The 27,728-nt window shown below is 37.9% G+C and overlaps 1 protein-coding gene across 9 annotated transcripts; it reads right to left on the bottom strand.

Moving 5' to 3' along the window:
* Nucleotides 1–5: 5 nt before the first annotated feature.
* Nucleotides 6–27,098, bottom strand: USP16 (ubiquitin specific peptidase 16). 9 transcript variants are annotated; one of them, XM_026515845.4, is made up of 18 exons: nucleotides 26,967–27,089; nucleotides 23,763–23,864; nucleotides 21,833–22,011; nucleotides 17,532–17,635; nucleotides 16,644–16,747; nucleotides 15,480–15,661; nucleotides 14,801–14,896; nucleotides 14,078–14,208; nucleotides 13,683–13,770; nucleotides 12,539–12,617; nucleotides 10,444–10,535; nucleotides 10,066–10,122; nucleotides 8,984–9,160; nucleotides 6,428–7,088; nucleotides 5,255–5,349; nucleotides 4,020–4,106; nucleotides 537–693; nucleotides 6–437 (listed from the first exon to the last, which is right to left on the bottom strand). In XM_026515845.4, the coding sequence occupies exons 2-18, from the start codon at nucleotides 23,821–23,823 to the stop codon at nucleotides 313–315; spliced, it is 2,475 nt and encodes an 824-aa protein (XP_026371630.2). In that variant the 5' UTR covers nucleotides 23,824–23,864; nucleotides 26,967–27,089; the 3' UTR covers nucleotides 6–312. The 9 variants fall into 9 exon arrangements, with proteins under 9 accessions (XP_026371630.2, XP_026371795.2, XP_026371713.2 ...); XM_026516010.4 differs by having other exon boundaries at nucleotides 15,480–15,658; XM_026515928.4 differs by lacking the exon at nucleotides 26,967–27,089 and adding an exon at nucleotides 26,575–26,954.
* Nucleotides 27,099–27,728: the final 630 nt, after the last annotated feature.

Here is a 27,728-nt window from a genome sequence, read left to right as displayed (position 1 = left end):
ACAAGTTTTGGGGTAAGTCAGTTTATTGATGTTACAACCCACCACCCAGACATATTTAAGCACAGAAGACTTAAGGAATTCAGAATCCTTTCCAGAAACTGGAAGCAAGAATAAAAACCACTATGACAATACAAAACCATTGTAAATTTTTAGGTATTTTCCCTTCAATATTTTAATAAACATGATCTCTTCTGGCATGTGTTTAAGTGAACATGATTTTACAGTTAGTCTTTACTTCTTTATTATTATTATTAATTACAGCCATTTTAAAAGCCATAAGCTTGTTTCTGGAGAAAGCACTCTTAGGAACTATTACAGTACTCTCTCATAAAACAGGAGGTACGCTTGTGAGTTCAGAACTTTAGCTGTAGGCACAGCTTGCACGTGTGTATCACTGATGTGAAACCACTGCCCTTTGGTTGACTGCATTTCAAAATCTGTGGAGAAACAAAATTAAATGTAAGTGGGAAGATTCAAGTTCATTATTTTGGGGTTTTGCCATAATCTGAATACCAGAATTTTCCAAGACCTCTTACCTTGTGGAATATCACCGTGGAGAACAAGATTAGAGAGATGACTATTTGCAGCTCTGGCCTTGGCATAGGCAGTATAATGCCCTGACCTCATGGTACCACTGTGCTCGACGACTCCATATAAGGAATACAGTACTCTTGTATTTTCTTCAGCAACATTCTTTCAAAGTGAACAGAATTCAAAAGTTAGTTCTAGTCCCATTTATAGATGCCAATGGCAAGATCAATTTATGCCAAGGGTTTCTAGCCTTTACTTTGAGAATGTAGGAATCGTAAGTCTGACCTTGACTACGACTTTTTCCCTACCTTTACCCAGCCAACTGAGTAGTGTCACTTACGTTTTCTTAGAAAGTCACCATTGCTGTTTCTCTGCTAGAATCATAAACTAGAAGCCACTTGCTGCAATAGCAGTTTCCTGGCCCAGAGACTTAAATAAGTGAACTTACCTGTTTCTATATGAGTCCTGGGCTCTGATAATTACAAAATACCTCAATAGCTCTATCAGTCTAATTCCTCCCCAGACGGTGAGCCTTTTTTAAGATCAAGAGGATAGCGGTTTAAGTTGTGCCTAAACTCCCCCCTTATATTTTACACACGTCCCCTAGAGATTCAACGTCTCAAGTTTTCACTTGCACGATCTAGACTGTGGAGGCTGCTTATTCTAAGATCCCGTATGCTGTAGGGCAGACTGGTGACGGAAAGGCATTCTCCAAGCTGGGGGCCACTTTCAGACAACTTCCAACTTGGGTTCTCCTATAAAAAGTCCTGAATGGGCATCACTGCCCTTCCACAGTACGGTCATCTCTTTAAATCTATGGCCCCCTATTCACCGGAAAACTTCATACTTTGCCCCAATCCCTGTCTGCTTCCTCAAGGAGTTCAGTTGTCCATCCGTACGCTTCCCAGGATTTCTGCCGCCATCCCGTTTCAGCTGCCACAGCCAGGACTAAATTCTGCCATGGGTCCTCACTTGGAATTGTTTGACTTCAAGTCTTCGTACTTTCCTAGTCTCAGCCCACAGTTCCTCCATTCTTCCAGTTCTCATCTCACCTGTATCCTCTCTCCAACCTAACTGGATGCTCCAGTCCTCATTTCGCCTGGCTGATGAAGCCTCTCCTGGCCTCATTCCCAGATCAACTCTGTGTCTTCACTACTCAAAATGACAATGGAACAGCAGTTTCAGCATAGACCCCCACCTAAGACCTCCTGATGCCCAAGTGGCATGCACATTAAAGCTGGAGAACTTAGAACATGTGCATCAGTCTCACAAATAATCTCTCCTACACCATTGGCCTTGCCAGCGCATTGACTGATCAGAAAATCCCACCCTGAATCCTACAACAAACCCTTCCCAACCCCACCCCCAGACAGCTGCTATTGCTAGGAAGCAAAATTCTACACCCTGCAGACAGGTAAATTCACTGAGGACTCACTGGGATCCCCCAATGTGCCTATGCTCTTGTAATGTGTTCCTTAGCTCCCCAGTTCCATGGATTTCCTTCAGAGCAACTTTAACCACTCCTTTAGCCTCCCTTATCCAGCCCTTTACTATTCTCTGCAGCTGACCTCACCTCCCACTTCAGGAAAACAGAGATACAACCTACCGAACTCGAAGTTGCCCATTCTCAGGAAGATGAAATATCTCCCCCTGTTGTTCAGAGACAATACTCCAACTTAGGGCTGCTAAGCTCTTCTGGCCTCCTCCAGGGTCTTGCTCAATTATCTCTCTTTAATGTACATTCAACTTGTAGATTTTCCTCTTGGTCTACCAACCTACTTCAGTCTCCCAGACTTTAAAAAAAATCACTGATCCACCACTTTTACTTTTCAACAAACCCTCTGATATATCTACATGCTTTATTTCCAATATTTTCATTCAATTCTCAATCCATTTGAAGTCACCAACACTTCTTAAAAAATTTACCACGACCTCTATACCATCTAATCAAATACTAAGTCTTTTTCTCTGATATTATGACACTGAAGCCACCTAGTCCTTTCTTTGCAACTTGAACAGAGGGGCAATGACATTTTAGGCAAACAATGGATTCCTAATGACCTTGTGTTTGAACTAATCCAACGACAGGTATTTCTGTTTACTGGAAAAAGTGGCCCTGCCCCATGGTGATAATATACAAATAATTACAATTCACTCTACCCACCAGCTCTGAAATACCTTTGTTGAAGAATTTTAAATTTTTAAATTGGGAGAGAGGACAGAATTTCTATCATTTCAAATTTTGCACATGAAGACTTTATCAATATTGATACTGAAGCATTTGAAATTTCACTATAATACAATACTATAGCTGCTTTGTCCAAATTCTTGAACATGGAGATTTGTTGAGACTGCTGGTAGTGTCCTCCTCTTCTACATATGCCTCTCACACCCAGATGCTCACCAGAGTTGTCATTAACCAGCTCTTCTCCTCCTCCATGCTCTACACAGGGGATGCTATCCTCACAGTTTAACCACCACCTATGTATTGATGTCCAAATCTATATCTCCAAACCTAACCTCCCTGCCCTGAGCCTCAGACGTGTACATCCAAATGTTTTCTAAAGAAAGCCCCATGAGTATTTCAAAAATGTCTAAAACTCAATGTATCCAAAACCAAACTCTACCCTTTCTCCACCTCCCAACCTCTCTTCTTCCTGTATTTCCTACCTCAGCTAATGGTACTCCCATCTGCCCAGCCGCCTCGTCACTCAAGCCAGGCCTCAGGAATCATGCTCAATGCCTCTTGTGCTACCCCTACCATCCATTTCAAGGCTTCGTCCTCATCTTTCAGAGCCAATCCAATCATGAGGTTGCTTTAAACTCTTCAGTGGCACCCTACTGCACACCTAATAAAGCCCAAGTTCCTGACCATGATAATCCCCCCAAACCTCATAACCATCTCACTTCTCTGGCTTCATATCCCAGTGCTCTCTAGGCTTTGTACTGTAAGTTCTACAATTGCTTATACTGCTAGTCCCTAGTCCCCACCACATCATTTTACACATCTTTGCTCCAGCTGTTCTGTTCTCTCTGAGGAAACTTGTTTCCTCTTAATTCATCACACTAACTCTTACTCCTTCTTTAAGTAGTGGTTGACATGTGGACTACTTCACAGAGCCTTCCCTGAACCACCAACATACTGGGTTAAGTGCATGCCACCCTGCTCTGTGTATACCAATCTTAACACACAACCATATTAAACTGAAATTAATTACCTGCTGATCTCTAGCTTTGTGCCCTCAGCTCCCAAGACAATCTCTGCCTCAATAACAGAGATTCAAAAAACATTGAACTGAATTTAACAACCTAATATTCAAAATGATTCATCACAGATCTTGAAATTATAATGGCACAAAGATCAAAGACCCATCCTACTCAGTCATTCTTATCAGCTTCATACTTAAGTGAGTTACTGTTGGAGTATCTGGTAAATAAGCTATGACTTCCCTTTAAAGGATTTTCCCAAAAAGACCACTTTCACTTACCTTACACTTCAGGGTACAAAAAGGAGCCAAATCTAAGATTTCCGGAAATTTTATGTGTCTGTTAACTTTCCGTAGGTTAAAACCAGCCTAAAAAGAGAGAGACAGGTAACAGATTGAGTTCTTTTTCTGGAAAAGCTGTACACATTAAGTCAACTGTAGTCCTGCTCTGATGCACAAAACAACACCAACATTCAACCTTAGTTCAATGTCTCGCGAGACTCTTGACTTTCTGACCACTAAATGATTTTTGCTTAGCGCACACCACACACCCCCCCCCCCCCCCAAAGCATTAAGAAATCTGCTCCCAGGGGCGCCTGGTGGTTCAGCTGGCTAAGTGTCTGACTCTTCATCTCAGGTCAGATGTCATCAGGCGCATTCAGGGTGGTATGGCCACAGACCTGATCTCAGCTCAGGTCCTGATCTCAGGGTTGTGAGTTCAAGCCCCATGTTGGGCTCCACACTGGGAATGGAGCCTACTTTAAAAAAAAAAAGAAGAAGAAGAAGAACAAAAAAAAGAAAGCTGCTCCCACGAGAAAATTCTCAGTGTTTCTGCTCTAGCCATCCAGAAAAGCCAGATTAGATCAGAGGTTTTGAGTGCTTAAAACTCAGCAATAGCAGAATACTTTTCTGTGGAGCACATACTCTCAGCCTCCTTTTCTAACCAAGCTTAGTGCCTGGTTCATAGAGATCCACCCAGTTAGTCAGACCCATACACGAACCACTGGAGGGAAAACATTCTAAAGGTACTTTGGGAATTTGGAACTTAATTTAAAACTTGTACTGCTTGTAACAAAAGTCTTCCAGAAAAGGCAGAGTCACAAAAATGATGAAAATCCAAGGTATCAATGTCTTTTTACGAAGGGTCAGTAAAAATAAGGTACCGCATACAAAACAGAAAAAACATCACTAATTTTCTTAAGTGTGAGATATAGCTAGTAAACTGGACTTTCTTTTTTAAACTGAAAAAACGTTTCGAGTAGGATGCTAATTTTACTAAAAAGGACACCATGAGTTCTAACTAAAACTGAAGGAGGACTGTGCCTACATGTCTCCTCTACCTTGACAGGCGTCTTCATCTAAGCTTCTGTCATGGCCAGTATATTTCTTACTCCCTTACTTTTTTAAAGTTAGAATTAGGAAATAACAGAAAACCAAAGAAACACAGTAATATGGGTAAGACAACAACAAAGCAAGTGTTACACATTTAAAACAAATTTGAGCTAACAAAGGGGTACCTGCTGAAATCTCTTTAAATGAAGAGTGAGAACAGGAGGTGCAAGAGAAATTAGCATCTGCTTTTTGGCATTGGTATAAACATGTTTCTTTTCACCTAAAGAAAGAAATTTTGGCAGTGTGAAAATCATTTTAGACTTCTAAAGCATTCACATTTGCTATAAAATCATTTTAAACATCTAACACAATCGAATTATCTTTAAACTTTCTGGAAAGGACTAGATAATAAATATTTTGGGCTCTGTGGACCAAGAGGCAAAATTAAGGACATTTTGCAGGTATCAGTAAAAATTTCCACAAATTCCCACAAATTTTTACTGATGTAATTAAAAATATAGCAATAACTGAGTACGACCGCAGTCTACCAAGGAGAACGGAATTATTTTTGGAGAGATACCATTTAATTAATTGGGGCTCAAAGTTAGTATTTTCTACTACCAAATCATTTTCAAATGTTCATCAATAAAAAACATTTCTAGACACCGTACAAAAACCTGACTGTGGACAACAGTTTGCCAATGTCTGCTCTAAAGCAAACAGAAATGCTATAAAATCAACACAATTTACTTTTTATATTGACATGTAAATAAATACAAAGCTAGACTTTTAAAAAGTTTCAATAATTCTAGTAAGAATCCTTGGGAATCCACAATCCCTCCTTATCCCACTTACCCAAGCTCAAAAAATGGGGGTTGGAAGAGAAAGGGAATTATCAATATTTTTCTGTTCTATATTTGAGGAAGACTAGAAGAAAGCACTATCCTCCCAGTACCTTGCACTGGGCATGTCACAGGAGCACACGGATGAGATGAAGTGTAGCTTCCTGCACGCAAGGGAGACGAGGGCCGGTGCGAATGCGGACAGGAAACTGAGCATACAAAGAAAAAGCCACTGTCTGTAAGGACCCTGTTGCAGTAACAACCCGTGGAATGATTTACCCACAGAGAGAGGTGTTGGAGAGCAAACTGTCCCACTCTATCTGCTGTTCGGCTGCCACAGAGTATCAGCCACTTCAATCTGTTTGTTCGACCTTCTGTTAAAATATTTACACAGGAGAGGGAACTTACAGATGCCCTGCAAATCCTGATACAATTAAGATAGCAGCATTCTACCCACTCAGTGCAAAATGTGCCCCTGAACATTAATTTCACTTTCAGCGAGAGAATTTAAATTACCTTTTATGTTTGCCTTTGGTCCACTAAACTGTCTCCGGGTGCATACTTCACAAAGCAGTTTATTTGCATCGCGGAGTTTCTCATTTCGGGTGAACTGATATAAACAATGCTGGATTGAACACTCGTCAGTATGGAAAGCTTCCCTGTTCGCTAGAGTACAGAAAGCAGTTTCTGGATCTTCGTTTACAACTTCATATACCTTGGTCCCAGGACAATGACTCTCATTCAGAATCTCTATATTTATTTCATCAGGTTGAAGAGCAGCATTCAAGTTAAGGTTCTTGAAACCACTGGAAATGTCCACTTCACCACTCCCTTCTGTCAGATAGGCACCATTTAAATTCCTAGTACAGTCAGCGGGAGAAGAGGCCAAAACCTCCAGATCATTATCCATGTTGACATTGTTCATATCTACTTCTTCCGTGGATTTCTGATTGTCAGTTACACTTTCTATCATTTTTTCTTGGCCATTCAAATCTTTCTGATTAACACAATATTCTTTATGTATAATTTCCTCCTCTGAGATATGGTTGGATTTAACATCCACTTCTCCCTGAAGTGACATTTCAACCTCACATTCGTTATCTTCAGGATGGTCAATGCTACAGATGTCATTTAAATGAAGAACTTTTCCTTGAATTTTTTGTTGCCTTCGTTGGTTCTGTGCAAAGAGCATAAAACATTTAAAAAAAAGAAAAGGGAAGAAGGAAAAAAGAATAGGAAGAGAAAGAGCATACATATACCACATCAGGTTTTCTTGCTTATCAATCAAAAAGAAGTTTATAAGGAAGAGTGCACTCCCAGAATTCTGATCCCAAAAGTTCCTTCACTATCAGGGAACAAATAAATTATGAAGAAAGTTCCTTCACTGAAAGCAGGAATAAACCATCATCAATCATCAAAATATTGTGACACGGGGCAAATAAAAATATGCAACACATGGTCTGTGTTCTACGAGAAGTAACCTAGACTGGGGAGTAGACTAGACATAACTGCCAAATGCACGCAGCCACGTGTGAACCGTGCGGGGAGTCTGACTACGTGGAGAGCGGGAAGGGACGTATCCATGCGAGTTAGGGTTAGCGGGTCAAGGTTGCGCTGAGGGAAGAAAAAACAAACTGAAAACTCAAGGATGCACAAGTGCAGGACTGCTTTGGGCAGGATGGAGGAAAACATCCCAGGAAATAAACGGCCCCAAGTGAGGGAGGAAGCAAGGAAGCCTCATGAACAGTGGACAATAAAGGACTTCCCTCCTAAAGTCATTTTTATTTGCCATTTGCAGCCTATTTTCAAGCAGAGTGGGGAGAAAGGCATTTCATCAACACTCATGTCACTGGACTGCCTAAAGACTCAAGGTAAAAATGACAGTGCCCACGAGGCTGATCTGTAATACCGGAGGCTGAAGGACACACACAGGACACAAACACTTTCCAGTGCGCTTCAGCTCCAGACAGAGTTACGACATAAAAGAAAAACGGAGAAAGGATATAAGCAAATACTGCAAAAAAAGGGAACACAAATGGCTCAAACATAAAAACATAGTTTACTTTTATTAAAATAAATGGAAAATAAAACTGTATTGAGAAAATATTATCCATCTATGAAACTGGCAGAAATCCAGAAGTTTAATAACACACTTCTGTCGAGGATAAGGAGAAACAGCAAGTCTCATCGTTGCTGGTGGGACTATAAATTGGTTCAGCCCTTGTGGAGGGCAATCAGGGAACGCTGATCAAAACTACAAATGCCATCCCTCTTCTCAGAATGTGCCGTACCGATGACAGGGGTATAGGACTGTCCACTGCAGCACCGGCTACTACACAGCAAAAGACTACAAACAGCCTAAATCAGCAGAGAAACGGTACATCTATAAAGCAGAATACTATACAGCTGTTTAAACCAATGGAATCTTTGTGTCCTGAAATGGAAAAATCACCAAGAATCTAATTAAGTAGAAACAAAACACAGGGTCCAGAACAGTGTGTATAATTTTTTAAAAATTAGGAGGAAAAAACAAGACTATATATTTGTATTTGATCGTATTTTTCAAAAGAAACTCCGGAAAGACACATACAAAACTAAAGTGGTTATCTATGTCATGGAAGGACAGGGTTGGAGGGGTACTTTCACTGCGCATCTTTACATATTTTAAAATTTTTGAAAGTCAAAAAATTGTTAAAAATGAACTAAAACTCTTAAAAACTCTCACAAGTAGGGGTGCCCAGGTGGCTCAGTCAGTTCGATATCTGACTCTTGATTTTGGTTTGGGTCAAGATCTCGGGGTCATGGGATCAAGCCCCGTGCGGGACTCCATACTGGACCAGCATTGAGTCTGCTTGGGATTCTCTCTCTCTCTCTCTCCCTCCCTCCTCCTCTGCCTCTCTCCCCACCCATCCCTGCTCCTGCTCTCTCCTTCTGAAAAAAAAAAAAGTTCTCACAAGTAATGCAAGATTAAAAAAAACAAAAGCACAACTTTTCTTTCAGTCATTCAGACTTCAGACTCAATAGTTGCAAATATAAAATTAGAAAAGAATAGTTTTCTTCCAAGTTACCCACCTTGGCTTGCTTTTTGGCTTGCTTCTTTGCTTTCTTCTGTAAGTGCTTACTTGTTCCCGAAGGAATGTCACTCCTTTCTTTCATGTAACTGTCATTATCTTTCTCCTCCTCACTCTCTTTATCTTCATCCTCCATCGTCTTTTTCAAATTTTTATCATTTATACTTTTCTTACCACTCTTAAAATATGGGCAAAAATAAAATTTTACAGCAACTGTTTGATGAACAGATTTCATGTTACCTAAATATTTTTCTACCCCTATTTTACACTGGATTTACTTTCTCCACTGTTTGAAAATATATCCAGGACAAAACTCATTCATCTCAAATACTAGAAAGCAATCTTATATACTGAGAAAACAGGCCAACAAACAATAACTCCACATGCCAGTAAAATAGAAAGAAATGTCATGCATTTTATTAGATACATGGTGCGTCCCACGGTAATTATGCCCCTTTCTAACTGTGCTTCTGTTTGTCAGTGATTTACTTGTCCCACCACAGGCATTCCTTTTTATCCTTTTCCTTCTTTCCATGTAAATGAGAGTTTTAGAAAAGAGAAAAATAAAGTAAATTTGGTAAGACTTTAATCACTAAGTAACACTGATTAAAGGGACCCTGAATTCATATGAAGTCGAATAACAATTTATCCAATATTCATAACAGGCTTCCTTTTTTCCAACCACTAGTTGATGGAACCGAATTAACATGGCTTAAAACTGAGATACTCTCTATTAGTGTGGATGAACTGAATGAAGACTGTAAGGGATTTTAGTCTTAAATAATGAAAAAAAATAGTAACTTTAAATATGAAGAAAACTTCCCCTATATGTCTACCAATCAAGTTAATTATCTATAAATAATTCTGCACACACCATCTATTCTCTTTTAAAATAAAAAAGCACTTACCCCGATTTCTATTCAAATCTTTAAAATTCTTCTATCACAAATACATTTTGAGAAAATTCCTCCAAGGGCTAATGTACAAACTTGGAAAAGAGTGACAAGGCTTCCCTCATAAAATCTAACATGGGGGGGGGGGGGGGAGAATCTACTTAAATAAAAAAAACTCAGTAAGTCTTACCTGATCATCTAAAACTGGTAGAGACAAATCAAGGAAAGATTCATGAACCAAGGAGACCTTAATCAACCAAAAAAGATAAATGTAAAAAGGAAGGAAAAGATTCATTTTAGACATTATATAATAAGATTATGGTGGGGGGGTTACATTTTAAAATAAATTCTCAAGAAAATGAAAAATTACACAGTGTTGAGGACTTTGGGTTAGGAGAAATAAATTCAAATGTTAAACTAACTTCTTTCAGACATAAGGAGTGTTCACAATCCCAGGAAAGAACTATGAAGATTTGGGCAGTCCAACAAAAAACCTTATGAAACTAGATAATGAACCATACTCTATTAGTATTAGTGAATAAACCCAGTCCACACTATATCAACTTACAGTCCTGCATTCATCACACATGATTGTACTAGTAAGTTCACCACCAAAGATGCGGTCCACAAAACTTGGTACGGATTTTTTCTTTTCATAATCTAGAAGGGGGAAAAAAGTTTATCAATTACCCTTATATAATTAATTAAATAAGTTAAAACTATTTACTTACCTATCTAATCCTAAAATTTTATTTTTAATTTCCTATCCCACAGGTTTTCTCTGTTCGTAATTACCATAATTTTATTTTTATGCTATAGTCAGCAGCAAATACTCCACTTTTGAGCATAACACAATTTAACACAATCATGTCTCGTGAAAAGAAAAAGTTCTTATCCTAGTTCTAGTCAGTGGAAAATAAACCATGCAAGTCAGTGAGACCTTCTATATATCAATATCCCCACTAGTAAAACGAACAGGTGGGGCCACACTAGATGATATTCTAGATCACTTCTAGCTCTACCACTCTAATACTCAGCAGCAAAATTAGGAGAGAATGCACATAACTTGCTTTAAAACTCTAAGACCGAACTCCATTCAAAATCAAAACAAAACACACAAAAAAATCAGGAAAATGTTTCAGACAAAATCTTCCTTTTACTTTTTTTATGTTCCCAGAAATAATCTTGGTAAGTTTAGTGTAAGATAATTTTACCACCTGGTCACCCAATTTTCTAAATACATGAAATGCATAAGCCTTATTCCAATGATAAGTATGTCCATTTATACAGAACACGCTTGATGACAGATAGCGCCAGCAGGGCAGGATTCTCTCCACTACTAGCTTGGCCCTGAAGGACACCAAGGAGGCAAAGAGGTGCTATGTGTTGATTCTAAACTGTGCTTCACTGGGGTGCCTGGCTGGCTCAGTCACTCAGTCAGGCAAGAGCATCTGACTCTTGATCTTAGGGTCATGAATTCAAGCCCCACAAAAACAAACCAAAAAAAAAAAAAAAATGGTGCTTTACAATATAGTAGCCACTAGTCACTTGTGATGATTTAAATTAAAATTAAATAAAGATAAAAATTTAGCCCCTCAATTGCCCAGTCACATTTCAAAAGCTAAATCGCCACATGTGGCTAGTGGCTACTGTATCAGACAGCATAAATATGGAAGGAAGGGTTCCATGATTACAGAAAGTTCTATTGGACTGATCTGTCCGAAATCTTTAAATGCCACACAATAATAATAATGAAGTTGGCTCCATGATTAACAAACCAGCTACTGACAACTCACACAGACAAATAGAACTCACATATCATTGCTCATTAGAAATACAGTTGACCTTTGAACAACATGGGTTTGAACTGTGTGGGTCCACTTATATATAATTCTTTTCAGTAAATACAGCACAGTACTGAAAATGTATTTTCACTTCCTTATGATTTTCTTTTTTTTCTTTTTTAAAGATTTTATTTATTTATTCGACAGAGATAGAGACAGCCAGTGAGAGAGGGAACACAAGCAGGGGGAGTGGGAGAGGAAGAAGCAGGCTCCCAGCAGAAGAGCCTGATGTGGGGCTTGATCCCAGAATGCCAGGATCACACCCTGAGCCGAAGGCAGACGCTTAATGACTAAGCCACCCAGGCGCCCCTTCCTTATGATTTTCTTAATAACATTTTCTTTCCTCTAATTTATTTTACGTAAGAATACTGTACATAATACATATTACAAAAAAATACATGTTACTTTACTGTTCAGGTTATCAGTAAGGCTTCCGGTCAACAGTAAGCTATTAGTAGCTAAGTTTTTCGAGAGTCAAAAGTCATAAGCAGATTTTCGACTGTGTGGGAATGGGGCAGGAAAAGACTGGTGTCCTTAACCTCTGTATTGTTCAAGCGTCAACCATATAAGCTTTCGAAAAATAAAATGGTGATCTCATTTTAGCTCTTTAAGTTCCACTATAATACTGCATAAAAATACACCAAAGTTAAATTTTTCAAAAATATACACCTTTGGAGTACTGAATAATTTTTTAAATCAATGGTGATCAAGAAAAATTATGTTAATAACTGTGAATTTGAAATACAAGTGCCAGCAATCTTGTCCTAAGAGACAGAAGAATTCAACTATAGTGTGTTAGTTCAAAAAGTCAGACATTACCTTTAACTTTATTTTTTAGTTCTTCATCCAATTTTTCAGTAGAATTACCAAATGCTTTAAGAATTCCTTTACTCACTCTCTAAAAGTAATAAAATGGATATATATACACTATTAAATTTTTAAAGTTTTATAGTTATTTTCCTTAGAAAATATGTAATCAAGTCAAGAAAGTGATCAAGAATTAGCTCCCCAAACTTACTGAATAAAAATTAGTATTTCTAAAATCACATTTTCAAAATTAATTCAAGGAGCTAAAAAAAAAATCACAAAACAATCACTAACCCCTGAACAAAGGCACTGTCTTACTTCAATATTTTAATCTAGTCAAACCAAAGCTTTTCAGCACATGCCCACCTCCTTTGGAAAGACCACTGAAATATCATGTCCTAGAAGCAGACTGTTTAAATGAGAGCTATAGGGGACTCTGGTGCTCAAAGCTGAAAGCCACCATTACTGGGTGACCTTGAACAGGTCCTGAACCCTATTTACACCCTAGCTTCACAGTCTATGGAATGAGAAAATGATTAACAGCATCTACCTCCGAGAAAGGTTGTGAGGACCAAATAAGGTAACTCACATAAGATTCTGAAAACAGTACTTAACATAAAATAAGAACAAAATAAATATTATCACTAGTTATCACTTGTTATTACTAGTATTACTATTATTAATTATACTCAACATCTCCAAATACATTACATCTGGCAATCTACAAACATTTAAAAACATAACTATGTTCCCTGACTCTTAAAAATGAACATACTTCCTAGACTCAAAAGGCTATGTTAAATCACAGAGTAAGAGTAAGAATGCACTGCAACTGGGAACTGTTTTGGGAGAAACATTTTCCAATACGCTGGAGCTCTCCTGGCATAGGTTAGTACAACAGAATAGAACTCCTAAACAACAGTAATGCCCTAACCAGCAAAGAAAACAGCATCATGAAAAGGAGAATCATTTCTAATTCTCTTCATTCATTCTACTGATTAAAATACACCAGTTGAAGAAACCAGCGTAGAAAAAAATTTTAAATACAATGGCCTCAATAACTAGTTTTCATTGCTTTAATAACCCTTAAGATGTCAAATGCCAGGCAAGTTAATGAAGACAGGATTATAAATTATACTGGTCAAAATATGCTAACTTGTTGTTCTTCTGCTCTCATTCCATCCAATAAATAGCGAAGCAGCTCCTGGCTGTCTTGCTGCTGATAGCCTTTAAACCGTACTGCTCTACAGAAAAAAAGAAGAAAACACAGAAAGAAAAACAATGATGAGTCTACTAAAATACGAAACTATTTTTACAAAATCTTAGGATCACATCCCAAATCTCAGTGTTCTAGTTTCTCAAAATTTCCATTCAGTTCGACAACACCCTTAGCAGATTTAATTTTCACGTGAAGTTCATGTTTTTTAATCCAAATGAAATAAACCGTGCTGTACTATATATATTGGGTTGACTCTAATGCTACTGAGTTTTTCATATTATTTCTCAGCATCTTACCGATGCACTGAAAACAAAATCAAAGCAGATACTCACTTTTTACAGACCTGAGAAAAGAGTTCTTTAGGTGTCACGATTCCCTTTTTGGTCTCTTGCATCTCATTAAGAAACTGGCTCATGGCTAAAGTAAGAGGGCCTGGAGGCTCAAGGTTTATTTCTAAGGGTTCCTGAATATGGGAATAAAAATTACTTTCTTCAGTCAAAGTCTGGAATCATTTATGTTACCATAACGTAGCTAGTCAACTTGTTATTGCCAATGTTTCTGATAGAGCTGTCCCATTTAAAACTTCAAAATGTACATCAAAAGATGTAGAAAGTTTCTGTTCATTGACTATTTATGAAAAGTCAGTTGTACTGTTTTAGTTTTAGAATATCGGGAGCAGACTACCTAAGAACTGAAAGAGCCAGAGCAAAATGTGAGTAATGAAAATGGACAGGATAACATTCATTCTGCTACACACCATTTAGGCCCCCTGAGAAGCTGTTGAAAATAATAATGCATGCCTAGGGCTTCACGCCTATCAACAGCTTTCCCAAGAAGGACACCAAACACCAGAGCACAGCAGAACATGGCATGCACATAGCAAATAAATCTAAAGGCTTAATCTATTAGCCTGAAAATGTTTAACTCAGTAGCCTGAAATAAAAGCAAACAAGTAAAAAAGGTGAAAATGAGCATCAATTCTTTAAAATAATTTAGAATGCAGATATTCAGAGAGGAAAATTACTGACTGCAAAAGAAAATCTTAAAGTACATACAGTTAGTGCCAAATCGGGTGGTTCGATTTTTACAATTGTTCCGGACATTTTTACTTCTTTTAGTAGTTCTCTCAGCACTGGTGTTTGTGACAAATTCTGGAATATAGGATGGAAAAGAAAAGGAAAATTATTTAAAAGCAAGTCAAATATTTATTTCATCACTCAAATATTTAAATAATTCAAGTATTTCTTAAGTATCTGTTCTATCAAAACAGAAAATCACTATCAACACTGCAGTCTTCATTGTATCTATCTTAGGTAAAAGTAACCGTATGCTTTTCTCCCCCATTTTTTTGGCTCCTAAGTTCTTCAGTTAAGAGCTTACTCATCACCTCAAAAAGGCACTGCCTACCATCCAACATGAGGTAGCTACCTTACCACTACCACCACCACTTGTAACTAAGTATTTGTTTCTGCAGTAGTTATCCCGTGCTTCCCCCACCTGAGTACAAGTTCCTTGAAGCCAGGGGCCATGTTTGTTTTGAACTCTAAAGCACCCCAGTGCTTAGCACAGTGTTTTACTGTAATGCAAAATCAACATTTCCTTAAGTATTCTTCAAAAACGCAGAAATAAATTACTTAGGGAAAAAACCTAATACTTTAAGTAGTAAGTATGCAAAATCAGCCTATAATGTGAGGCAAAAAAATTTTAAAGAGGGAAAAAAGTTAACATTGGCACCTGCATAACTGCATTGAAGAAACATGTATTTCCCAAATTACTGAGTCCTTTCACAGTTATTTGGGAAGAATTCGTGGAAGGATTTTCTTTAGTCATGTTTTCCTTTTTTTCTCGCTCTTGTTCATTTTTACTCTCCTTTTCTAACTTTTTATTTTCAAGTTCAACATTACCATCTTTTGCTGCTTTAAAAAAAAAAAAGGAAGGAAAGAAAGATTTAGCAAAACGTGTAATACAACTATACCAAATGCAAAGTTATACTTGGGACAGAGTACTAGAATTTGTGAACTTTTACCTAACATCAATATTCTCAGCTGTTTGATTTTAAATGTTTTCTAATAAATATAAGTAAATTACCATCACGAGAGATAAACCAAGGAAAAATATTCAAAAGTGATGGAAGCAGTAGTTTGACAAATGAAACCAAACAATGTTTGGTATAAAGCTTCCCCTTTTCACTGCACAGAAGTTTTGTTTTTTTGTTTTTTTTTTACAAATGAGCACATCCTACCTTATGAAATTAGAGTATAAAGCAATCAAGTAAAGAATGTGGACATGAAATAAATTTTTAAATGAATGGGTCAAAACTGAATGCTGAAGTTAAGAACAAACAACTCTGGCTGTGCAAAGATACTTCTGTGACCGTAAAAATCAAAATGAGCTTAAAGCAGATGATGTATACCAACCCAATTAACTTAATTATGCATGAAAAAAAGCTGAGAAATATCTGGCCTTCACTTCTATATCACCCAAACACAAATGTAACAAAATAAATTTAGTATGAGGCAGGTCTCTCTCAAGTTCCCTACAGAAAGGGCATCACTGCTCATTACTTACTCCAGACTCATCACAGACTCTTTATCACATCTGACTAGACTGTTTCTCAGATTCTCTTCTAACACTTTATAATAATCTATATTCCCACTTTTTTACATTCTTAACCAAAAATAGTTTCACAGTTTGAAATCAACCATAATTCATTTTATTCAGGTATATGTAATACTAAACAGTACAGATACATTAAGTTAGATACATTAATAGATACATTAAAATACATTAGTTAACATTACAGTATACATTAGACACATTAAGTTAAATAGATACATTAACATTAACTAGATACATAAGTTAACACTACAGTATACATTAAGAAACAAATGATTTTACCTGATTTTGGAGTTGTAATACCAGCTTGTTTTCTAACATAATCAACCACCTGACCCAATCTGTTTGAACTACAATACTGGACCTCATCATCGCATAGGTAACACCTGTGTTCCAAAAGACCACAGAGAAGAAAAGTGACAAACTAACAACCAAAAAAGGGGACAAATTATAATTCTTGGAACCCAAAATGTGTAACCACCAAATTATTCTATTAAAGAAAATGAAAATAAAAATTCTGTGTTTTCTTGAAGAAGACTATCCATATTAACTCTGGTTTACTATTAGCAAGGTTAGCCAGAACTGTGGCTACATATAAATACTGTGGAAGAACCCCAAACATTTTACTGAAATGGCTATTTACAATAGTAAACTCAAAAGTTTTTCTATGCGTATTTCAAAATACAGACTTACATTATCAAAATTAATACGTTTTACAACTGACAGATGTTCAGTGAACACTGCTGTTGTAAATGTTTTTTAAAGATGTGAAAATTTGTTTTGATGATGTTACAAGAAATATACATACCGGCTTGACATTTATTTTCATGCAAATTCACTGCCAAAATTTTACTATATTCTCAATTCATCTGAAATTTGTTCTCAGTGTCCCAATTTTTAAATAATAACCCATCACATGCCATTTATAGTATCACAAGCAAGAAAAACAAAAGGGTGAAGATTAATATGTCTTCTACATGCTACAATTTCTATGTGCGTACAATACTAAGCAAAAGGTTCTCAAATATCACTTTCTCTAGCCTTCTCTGAAAGTGATGGATTTAAACAAATCCTACAAAAACTTAAACCTTCTTGCTCCTTAAACACCTCCATTCTCCAATATTTCAAATAGTTACCAGTTAACTGACAGGCACAAGAGTTAAAACTTACCATACACTCCAGTTGTCCAAACTGAGAACCAGACAATGAGGTTCAGATCTTGGTGTCATATAGTGCTTCAAGGCATGCTGCTCCTGAGAATCTCTGCCACAGCCCTAGAGAATCATAATCATAAACCTCCGAGCCACGAAAGTTCACAAAAAGAGAATTCACAATCCATAATGCACAAGAAAGTGGCCTGAGAAATTGTCATCCTTACAGTTCTGAAAATAACATGTTAGAATCTAGAGAGTCCCGATTTTGTGAAAACCTAAATCCGAATAGGTAACTGAGAACATCTCAGCACGAAGGTACTTAGGAACCATGCACTCAAAGTACTCTTCCTCTCCAACTTGTCCTTTCCAGTCCCAACTAAACCACACTAATACAGCCATTCACTAGGTCTAGTGTGAGCCACTTAACAGCTTCGTACGTATTTTCCTGACTTCGATTTCTTTCTTCACATACATATTTTTTCAGTTTAATAGTATCTAAAACAAATTTCTGTTCATATACTCAATTCAAAAATTATGAATTGCTTTCAAACTTTTTTTTTTTTTAAGATTTTATTTATTTATTTGACAGAGAGAGAGACAGCCAGCAAGAGAGGGAACACAGGCAGGGGGAGTGGGAGAGGAAGAAGCAGGCTCCCAGCGGAGGAGCCTGATGTGGGGCTCAATCCCAGCACGCCAGGATCACACCCCGAGCCGAAGGCAGACGCTTAACGACTGAGCCACCCAGGCGTCCCTGCTTTCAAACTTCTAATTAACAAACCTGATACCATCTGACCTCAACCTACCTTTCCAGGGTTAACTCTCATATTGTCCTCTATCAAATCCCACCCCGTCTTCAAGATCAAGCTCAAAGGCCACCTCCTCTCAGAAGCCTATGCTTATCCTCTTGGATGAGAAAACATTGTATTCTTACTATAAACAAACTCCTACAAAACATGGTGTAAATTCCTGGTAGCATTCCTTATTTTCTACTTCATATTAAAGTTGTTAATGTTTATATCCTTCCTCCCCTGGACTATAAATCCTGAAGACACAAAAGCAGAATACATCTTCTATTACCAAAAAAAATTTAGCAAATGGAAGGCAGTCAATATGCATTTTTTTTTAAAGATTTTATTTATTTATTTGACAGAGATAGAGACAGCCAGTGAGAGAGGGAACACAAGCAGGGGGAGTGGGAGAGGAAGAACCAGGCTCATAGCGGAGGTGCCTGATATGGGGCTTGATCCCATAACGCCAGGATCACACCCTGAGCCGAAGGCAGATGCTTAACGACTGCGCCACCCAGGCGCCCCTGCAGTCAATATGCATTAATTGAAAAGTAAATGGGAGATTTTCACCTACAAGATGTATAGGCTTATTCATAAAAGAACATGACCAGATTTTCTGCCTTTTGCTGGTTAAATCACTGCTATGAAATATATCTTCACTGTGTTTCTATCTGAATCAGGCCACCAACTCCCTTGGATTGCACTACAAAAGTAGTATCTGTTTCTCTCAAGCTAAAAATATTCCCCAAAGGGAAATTGTTTATCAATAGCTTCTAATCTTTTAACTATGATATCAACAGTACTGATTTAATTTATCCCATTCAACATTCAATTCTAAAATAAATGAGTATTAATTTTGAAAAAAAGGTTTTTTTTAACACCATTTGAGATCATTTGAAACATAAGAATGAGATGACTTGTCTTAAGACAGCAGTGGAGAATCACTTGCTAACAGTGCAAAAGGTAACTACAGTAGGACAAAAGTTAACAACTAATAGTGATATTGTCTTACCCTTGGGAACTAAATAGGTAGCGAAATAAAATTTGTAATAGGAAATGTATTCTGGAAAATCTGAAGTAACAAAATATATTCATTCTCACCATACATATTTAAGACCTTCAGTGAAAAACCTTTCAAATACAAATAATATGTTCTTTGCTAACATTCAAAAAAAATTTTTTTTTTAAGTAGGCTCCATGCCCAGCATGGAGCCCAGTGCGGGGCTTGAACTAATGACCCTGAGATCAAGACCTGAGCTGAGATCAAGAGTTGGATGCTTAAAACCAACTGAGCCACTCAGGGGCCCCAACATTCAAATACTTTTAAATTGTCTGACAGCAATGAGATAGCACTATTCCCCTATCAAAATGGTTAAAATAATAAACTGTGACAATACTAAATGCCAGCAAGAATGCAGAGAAAGTTGATCACTCATACACGGCAGGTGGGAATATAAACATTACAGACATTCTGGAAGACAGTTCGGCAGTTTCTTAGAAACTAAACATTCAACTAATATATGAACTAGTAATTGCACTCTTGGACATTTTTCCAGAAAAATGAAATCATAAAAACTTGTATACAAATGTTCATAGCAGCTTTATTTGTAATCACCAAATTTGGAATGGGAGCAGCCCGGATGTCCTTCAAGAGAAGATAAACAAACTGTGGTACATCTATAGCACGGAATACTACTCAGCAATAAAAAAGAACTATTGATACACACAATTTAGATGACTCTTCTGGTGATTATGCTAAGCGAAAAAAAACCAATCCAAAAATGTTGTATACTATATGACTCCATTTATACAAAATTTTTGAAATGACAAAATTTTAGAAATAGGGAACAGATTAGCAGGGGCTTGGGGGAGAAACAGCAGTAGGGATGGGTATAATTAAAGAAGGGCAACACGTGGGGTGCCTGGGTGGCTCAGCTGGTTGAACATCCAACCCTTCATCTCAGCTCAGGTCTTGGTCTCAGGGTCATGGGCTCAAGCTCCCCCTCACTGGCTACCACACTGAGCCTACCTTTTAAAAAAAGGGCAGGGGGGGGCGCCTGGGTGGCACAGCGGTTAAGCGTCTGCCTTCGGCTCAGGGCGTGATCCCGGCGTTATGGGATCAAGCCCCACATCAGGCTCCTCCGCTATGAGCCTGCTTCTTCCTTTCCCACTCCCCCTGCTTGTGTTGCCTCTCTCGCTGGCTGTCTCTATCTCTGTCGAATAAATAAATAAAATCTTTAAAAAATAAAAATAAATAAAATAAAATAAAAAAATAAAAAATAAAAAAAGGGCAGGGGGATGGGAAACACAAGAGATCTGTGTAATTTGAAACTATTCGGTATCTTAACTGTGGTGGTAGATACATGAATCTACACAGGTGACAAAGCTACACAGAACTTAATATACACAATCACACATGCACAACACATATACACACAAATGAAGAGAAGTAAAACTAGGAAGAACTGATTAAAATGGATGGATTGTATCAATATTAATATCCTGGTTGTATATTATACAATAGTTTTATAAAATGTTCCACTGGTTGCGGGGGGCACCTGGGTGGCTCAGTCGGTTAAGCATCTGCCTTTGACTCAGGGCATGGTCCCAGGGTCCTGAGATCGAGCCCCCCATTGGGCTCCCTGCTCAGCAGAGTGTGCTTTTCCCTCTCCCACTGCTCCCACCCCCAACCAGCTCGTGCTCTTTCTTTCTCACTTGCTCTGTCTCAAATGAATAAACAAAATCTTAAAAAAAAAAAGGAAAAAAAAGTTCCACTGGAGGAAATAGGGCAATGTACATAGGGATATCTCCGTATTATTTCTCATACTGCACATGAATCTATAATTATCTCAATAAAAATTTCAATTTGTAAGGAAAAAAAGTCCTCTGCTTCATCTTGAAGCTTCATGACAGGAAAGCCTAGCAGCCCAGTTGCCTAACATATGAACTTAACTTGCCACCAATAACAGAGAAAGAGGCTCTGACCTTTAGTACCATGGCAATACCTGTGAGCTGTTCTGCCCCTAGATACCCTCCATCCCCCAAGACCCAGGTACTCATTCCCCCAGCTGCCACGAATGCTCACAGCTCAGTCTATCCAACCCCAGGAATTATCCTCAGTGTAATGGAGCTGCCCTGCCCAAGGTTAGTCCCCCTCCCCAGCAGCATCCCACATCCAATGTTTAGTCTACGCACAAGCGCAAAGGCCTGGCCCCTTGCCTCAGTTCAGGATATCTCTGAAGGCCAGAATTCATTGTGGAATCAGCTGAGGCCCCACAGCACTGCCTCTTACTTTAACTATTCTCCCTCTCCTCAACCTTGCCTCCCTAACTCTCTTCCTGGTTGTGGTACCTGAGAACACTCCCCAATAAACCACCTATACACGAACCTCCATCCCCAAATCTGTTCCCCAGGGAACAGATCCAACGCCAGTTGGCCTACTCACCCAAACTGTGGTTTTACGTAATACCTTCTAAAATAAATTCAAGGAGTTTTACAAAATCCCATATTGATCAAAATCTAAGCATACCTGATGGCCACATTTAAGACATAGCCAAACTGAAGGGTTTTCTTCCGCTTCCTCTTCAGATTTATCTTTTACTTTATTGTCCGTCTTACAATCTTGGCAAATATTCCATTCCACATTCAATAAAGCCCTTTTCAAATTACCTTGTTCCAATCCTTTTCTAATGTGTCTGCACGTAGGTTCTATTAAAACAAATAACAAAGGAGTATGTGAGGTAAAAATGGCTTTCTGCAGTTAAACTCAAAACGTACCCTTCATTTGAACTTCGAAAATGAATTTATAAACAAACTGTTAGATAATCGGAAAGCTTAAATTTCTGTTTGACATTCGAATATCATGATGATGTGAGAAAGATTTTATATAAATGTGAAATTTTGGCTTTTTGAAGTCCTAGGTATAAACATCACCATCCCAAATTCACTTCAATTCATTTATCTATTTCCTTTAAATTAAGGCCTTTATCATATTAATTATTCTCTTTATCTTAAAAGGTTCATGAAGAAGGTTCTTCGTTAAATCAACAATACAACTATCACAGGCCCAGCACTGTGGTAGGGGCCAGGGAACCTAAAAAAGACCAAGCCACAGCTCTTCTCTTTGAGTAGTATTCTGGCAGAAGCAGATAAAGAAATAAATGTATAAGAATCTCCAAAATGTTAAAACAAACAAAAAAAGTATCTCCAAAACGTGTTATAGCAGTACACAAAGGGCTAAAATCAAAGAAGGTTACCTAGGATAGGTAACACCTGTACAGTCTTATTAACAGTAAGAAAGTTTTCTAATATTAAGCACTTACTATGAGCCTGCCACTGTGCTAAATGTTTTTGTATACATGATCTCATTTAATTCTCACATCCCCCTAAAAGAAAGACACTATTATCCCCAAAGACAGATGAGAAAACTAAGAATTAGTGCCCAAGATCACATAACTACAGAGTAGCTATGCCAGAATTTGGACTCAAGTCTTCTTGACCTCAAAGCTCACACTTTAAACTATGAATTCAGGGACTAAAGAACAACTGAAAAGACCATACCCCACGAACAAAGGTATGGGGGTATAAAATGTTGAAGTGCATGCTGTCTCCTCAGACTGTCTCCTCACACATGCGTAAAAACGAGCAGATGGACCTGAGACCAAAAACCCTGTTGGGACCAGATCAGTAAAGGGCTTTGCAAGTCACTCTAAAATGCTTCAGTTGTTTCAGGGACCCAAGAGGTTCAGAAACCAGTCAAGTGGCACATTTAGCTTATGTACAATGAACTTGCACCCAGAGAAAATAAATACAAATGAGATCACACAAAAAACTACTAAATCCCAGTAGGTGGTCAAAGAAACTAAAAACTTAAAAAAAAAAAAAAACAACACACAAAAACTAAAAATAGAAAATACTCTTTTTCAACTAGACAATTAGCAGATGTTTACAAATGACACTAGCCAGTGTTGATAATGTTAAGGGAGATGGGCGCTTTATTTCACTGCTAGGGGGCCTGTAAGTCAGTAAAAAATTTTTGGAAGGCATTTGGCTATGGAACCTTGAAAATATTTCAAGAGCCTCGAAAATATTTATGCCATTTAATTCAGCAATTCTACTTCTAAAATCTGTACTAAAAAGATAGTTGGATGTGCAAAGAGAATTAGCTACAAAAACGTTTACTATCATTCCATACCTATCACTGAAAAGTTAAAGATTACCTAAATTTAACAGTGGGGAATTACCTAAGTAAATTGTGAAATATGCACCCATGGTCCTTTACATCAATGGAGTATCATGCCATTAAGAATATTAAGACTATTAAATGACATGTAGATATAAACATTAAGTTAAAATTACAGGAACAATAATGTACATTTTGATCCCATTTGTGCATATTAAAATATATGTCCATTTAGGGATATATACATAACTTTAAAGATTCAATCGGTGAAATATACCTAAAGATTCAGAAGAATCATCAATTGGAACAGTTTTTCCCTTTGTCCGTTTCTTTCCCATGTTGGCACTTTATGGATTATTTACTGACACAAAATAACAATCTAGAAAACAAGATAAAGTTAGCTTGATAAAAAAAAAAAGAAAAGAAAAGAAAAAAAGAGTATGTTTTATATTTCTCTAGGCGATAGTAACTAAGCCACATATTTTACATGTCTATCACACTTTATAATTTACAAAGACCATTCACATACATCATCCAGTTTTCAGTAAGAACTCTGAAGTAGATAGGATAATATTACCTCTGTTTTTCATAGCTTAGAAAGCTGATTCTTAGTAAGATTAAGAGTTTTGCAGTGAATGTTACAAAATTGCAAAAATTCATTTGCAATGAATGTTAAAGAGTCAGGAAAGAACCTGTGTCTTCTTACACAGATCTTAACATTGTTTCAGCACTTGACACAGTTAGGAATTCAACTTCTCAATACATAAATGTGGAGTGGTGGTGGCATTTTGAAACAGAATAATGTCCCTTCCTTCTAAACTATCTTTCTTAGCTCTACAGTCTATGCAAATTAAACTGATAATTTCTCCAAGAAAAATTTGTTATAATTCTGAAGATAATCTACTAAAGGGAGTTAGAAAATTTACAAATTTCAAAGCCAAATATAAAAAGTGACCCACTGTTCCACATTTTCCATACCAGGATTCCCTCTGGGTATTAGCTAACTGAGAATTTATTACAACTGCATTCTCAACTGTTGACTGCCAAATCAGTTTGGAAGACTATGACAAATCTAGCTGTACATCAAATCTTCACCTCCTTAGTCAACTATTCAAAATTAGAATACATGAAAAGTGTTGAAAGTACATATAATCTGCCAAAATCAGTTTGGAAGACTATGACAAATCTAGCTGTACATCAAATCTTCACCTCCTTAGTCAACAATTCAAAATTAGAATACATGAAATGTGTTGAAAGTACCTATAATCTACATAACTTTAAATAATAATGATTTTGAAAATCTGTACTTCACATCGAATAACTTGTCAAAATCACCTATATGACTATAATAATCATTTTACCTGGGATGCTTATTAAAATTCTGATTACATAAGTGGAAAGTAGGACCTGGGAGACAGGTTTTGAAAACACTTCCCAATTAACTCTGATACTTAGCTGTCATCCTGTCCTGACTAAGGTCTTAGAAGTATTCCTCTTTTAGCTCTTACTTGGTTAGTGTAAATAAAGTTAATTCAAAAAGGTTTATATGAAGTGCCACATCAAGTAATTGTTAAACTTTCCAAGGATCATCTAAAATGTAACAAGGCTCCATGTTTATAAAATAAATGAATTAAATAACAAACAAAAGAACACAAAGTATACAGGTATATATAAAACTAGGGTACTTTTTAATGTACATTTTGTCACCCTAAAATAACATGTTACATAATTTATCTTCTCTAGAATTATAGATTTTAAGGGAAAAAAATAGTATCCAAATTCTTGCCTCCAATCCAACTACTTCTAATCTGTGCTGCATTCCAGTACCAGATAAATCTTCTAATAATACCATTTTCATCATATCCATGCTCCTGAGCTGTGCACTCCCTTATAAATCACCCTCAATGCTCTGGTAATCCTGATTATCATTACTTCTTAGTAAAGAACCACTAAAGTTTAATTATACAGTGCTTTTGATCTTCAAAGCCATTTCATAAACACTATCTTACTTGATTTTCATAACAACCCTTTAAATGGAGCATTTTGCTAAAGGAAGAAACTCAGAAATAAAATGATGGAAGATCACAGGGTGGCAGAGATGGAATTAAAACACAGATCTTTCAGTTCCAAGACCACCACTCTTTGTATTCCAATCAAGCCAGTCTCTCCAAAATACTGTGGCCCCACCTCTATGGCTTTGATCTCTAGCTGCGATGTTTTCTCTCCATCTACCCAAATCTTACCAATTCTCTAAGATGTCCATTTCAATGAAGCCTTAGGCAACCATTCTAAATAAAGCTCTCAACTGAACTGCCCCAACCTTTATAATGTGCACTTTTCGTTTTGTCCCCTCATCTGATGGGCCGCTTCTTAAATCTTTGACCTGGACACGTGTTATTTCTCTATCTGGAATCTAAAGTTCTAGGAGAAAGAAATGGTTTTAGGCATCACTTCCTAATACAGTGTTAGTACATATAGAAGTAATTCTCAAGAAATACTGCTTGCATTGAAACAGAAAAAGAGCATAGTACCTGAGACACAAAAAGATGATTATAAGGTGCAAAGGTAGGTACACCTAAGAATGAAGCAAACGGGTTCCCGTGAAAGACAAAAAGGTAAAGAATTAAGAAGTCTCCAGTAGTGAAGACAGCACTAGCAAATCTGGTTTGAGGACTGCAGTAGCCCAGACTCAAAGAAAAACTTAAAAGACTAATTGTAACTACTTCAGGGAGAGGACAGTAGGGGTTCACTTCAAAGCTGTGGAAAGCGCTGCAATAAATCGTTAGCAGCTATAAAGGACATCAAATGAGTCTACAGAAAAGAGTGGCGAGTACCATCAGCTATAAAACACCAACAAATTTTCAGGTGAGTCTTCAGATGAGAGTCAGCTTCTCAGCCAAATTACCCTTTGCAGGACTCCACACAAAATTCAAATCAAAGCTGGTCTTGCCGGTTCGCATACTAATCCAGTTCCCTTTCCTTCCCAGTCTTCCCATGCCTGCTTGATTCCATTAAAAATGGAAGCGTTTGGAAAACTTTGTCAGCAGATCTTAAATATGGCTTTCAAGTTTTGCGTAGATCTGACCTACCCTAGGTTCACTGAATCGGTGAGATGACAGATCCTGCTTTTCCTACTAACCACCACATGGACGCTGCAGCAAACCCAACCCCAACCTGTAGGGTGCTCCCGGCCGCGCGGCGCCCGCCACACCTCCCCTTCCCTTCCAACTGCTCCGCACCCACGGGGGTACTTTCGGGTCCGGGGTCGATCAGGGCGCCAGCACCGACAACTCATTGGCCAGCTCCTGAAACTGACAGGACATGAAGCCAATGAGAACGCGGTACCGGGCCGAGGCCGTGTAACGTGCTTAAAGAAGAGGAGCCTTCCAGAAGAGAACGAGGTCAAGGCAGGAAATTCGGGCTCTCGAAACGCAGGAAGTCATGCGAGCGGTGACTGCGAGTCAGTGGGAACAGAACTCACCCACGGCGACAGCGCCCATAACTGCATCCCCTAATGAGCCTGCGGGCTGGGCAGCCAGCTCCGTCTTCCTCCCGGTGACGGATAGAGAGCGACAGAGCCGAAGCCAGACTGACCCCTAGAAAGCAACAGCTTCCGGTACGCGGCATTATGGGAGGTGGCTTAGCCCCAGGGGCCTGCGGCGCTGATGCTATTTCATTGGCGCTTGCACGCGGTTCCCTCCGGAAGTTCAGATAGAGTCGCCTGGAGGATCCTGGCTGTCCGTTTTCCCCACTCTGGTGTAATTATGGGGTTGTTTAAATGCTTCGGAAGCGTGGGTACCTGGTGATGGTCAGAGTATTGGAGTCTCCTGGATGGGTTACCTTATTCACATTACATCTGAAGGCTGGCTAGGAGGGTAACATTTACGTTTCACGCAGCTCTCCTAATTCTGCCCAATAGCCTTCTAAATGTTGATGAGCTACACAGGTGTATGCGTTTGTCAAAACTCAGCAAATATACATTTAAGATGTGCATTTCATTTTTACCTCAAAATAAAAAGTCAAACATTTGCATCTTAATGTTATGCACGCTGAAGTACTTAGAGAAAATTATGCTAATGTCTGCAATTGCTTTGAAATGCATCAAAACATGGATTGTTGAATGGATTAGATATATGACAAAGCTGGTAGAATAAAATGTTACAGTAGTGCCTAGAATCATGATAGTATTAGTTTCTTAACCTCAGCACTATGGACAGTTTAACCAGCAAGTTCTTTGTTGAGG

This window comes from Ursus arctos, unplaced genomic scaffold, assembly GCF_023065955.2.
Source record: "Ursus arctos isolate Adak ecotype North America unplaced genomic scaffold, UrsArc2.0 scaffold_4, whole genome shotgun sequence".
In the NCBI taxonomy this organism is placed as follows: Eukaryota; Metazoa; Chordata; class Mammalia; order Carnivora; family Ursidae; genus Ursus; species Ursus arctos.
The sequence above is the reverse complement of the archived record's forward strand: the minus strand, read 5'-3'. Positions and strand labels throughout refer to the sequence as shown.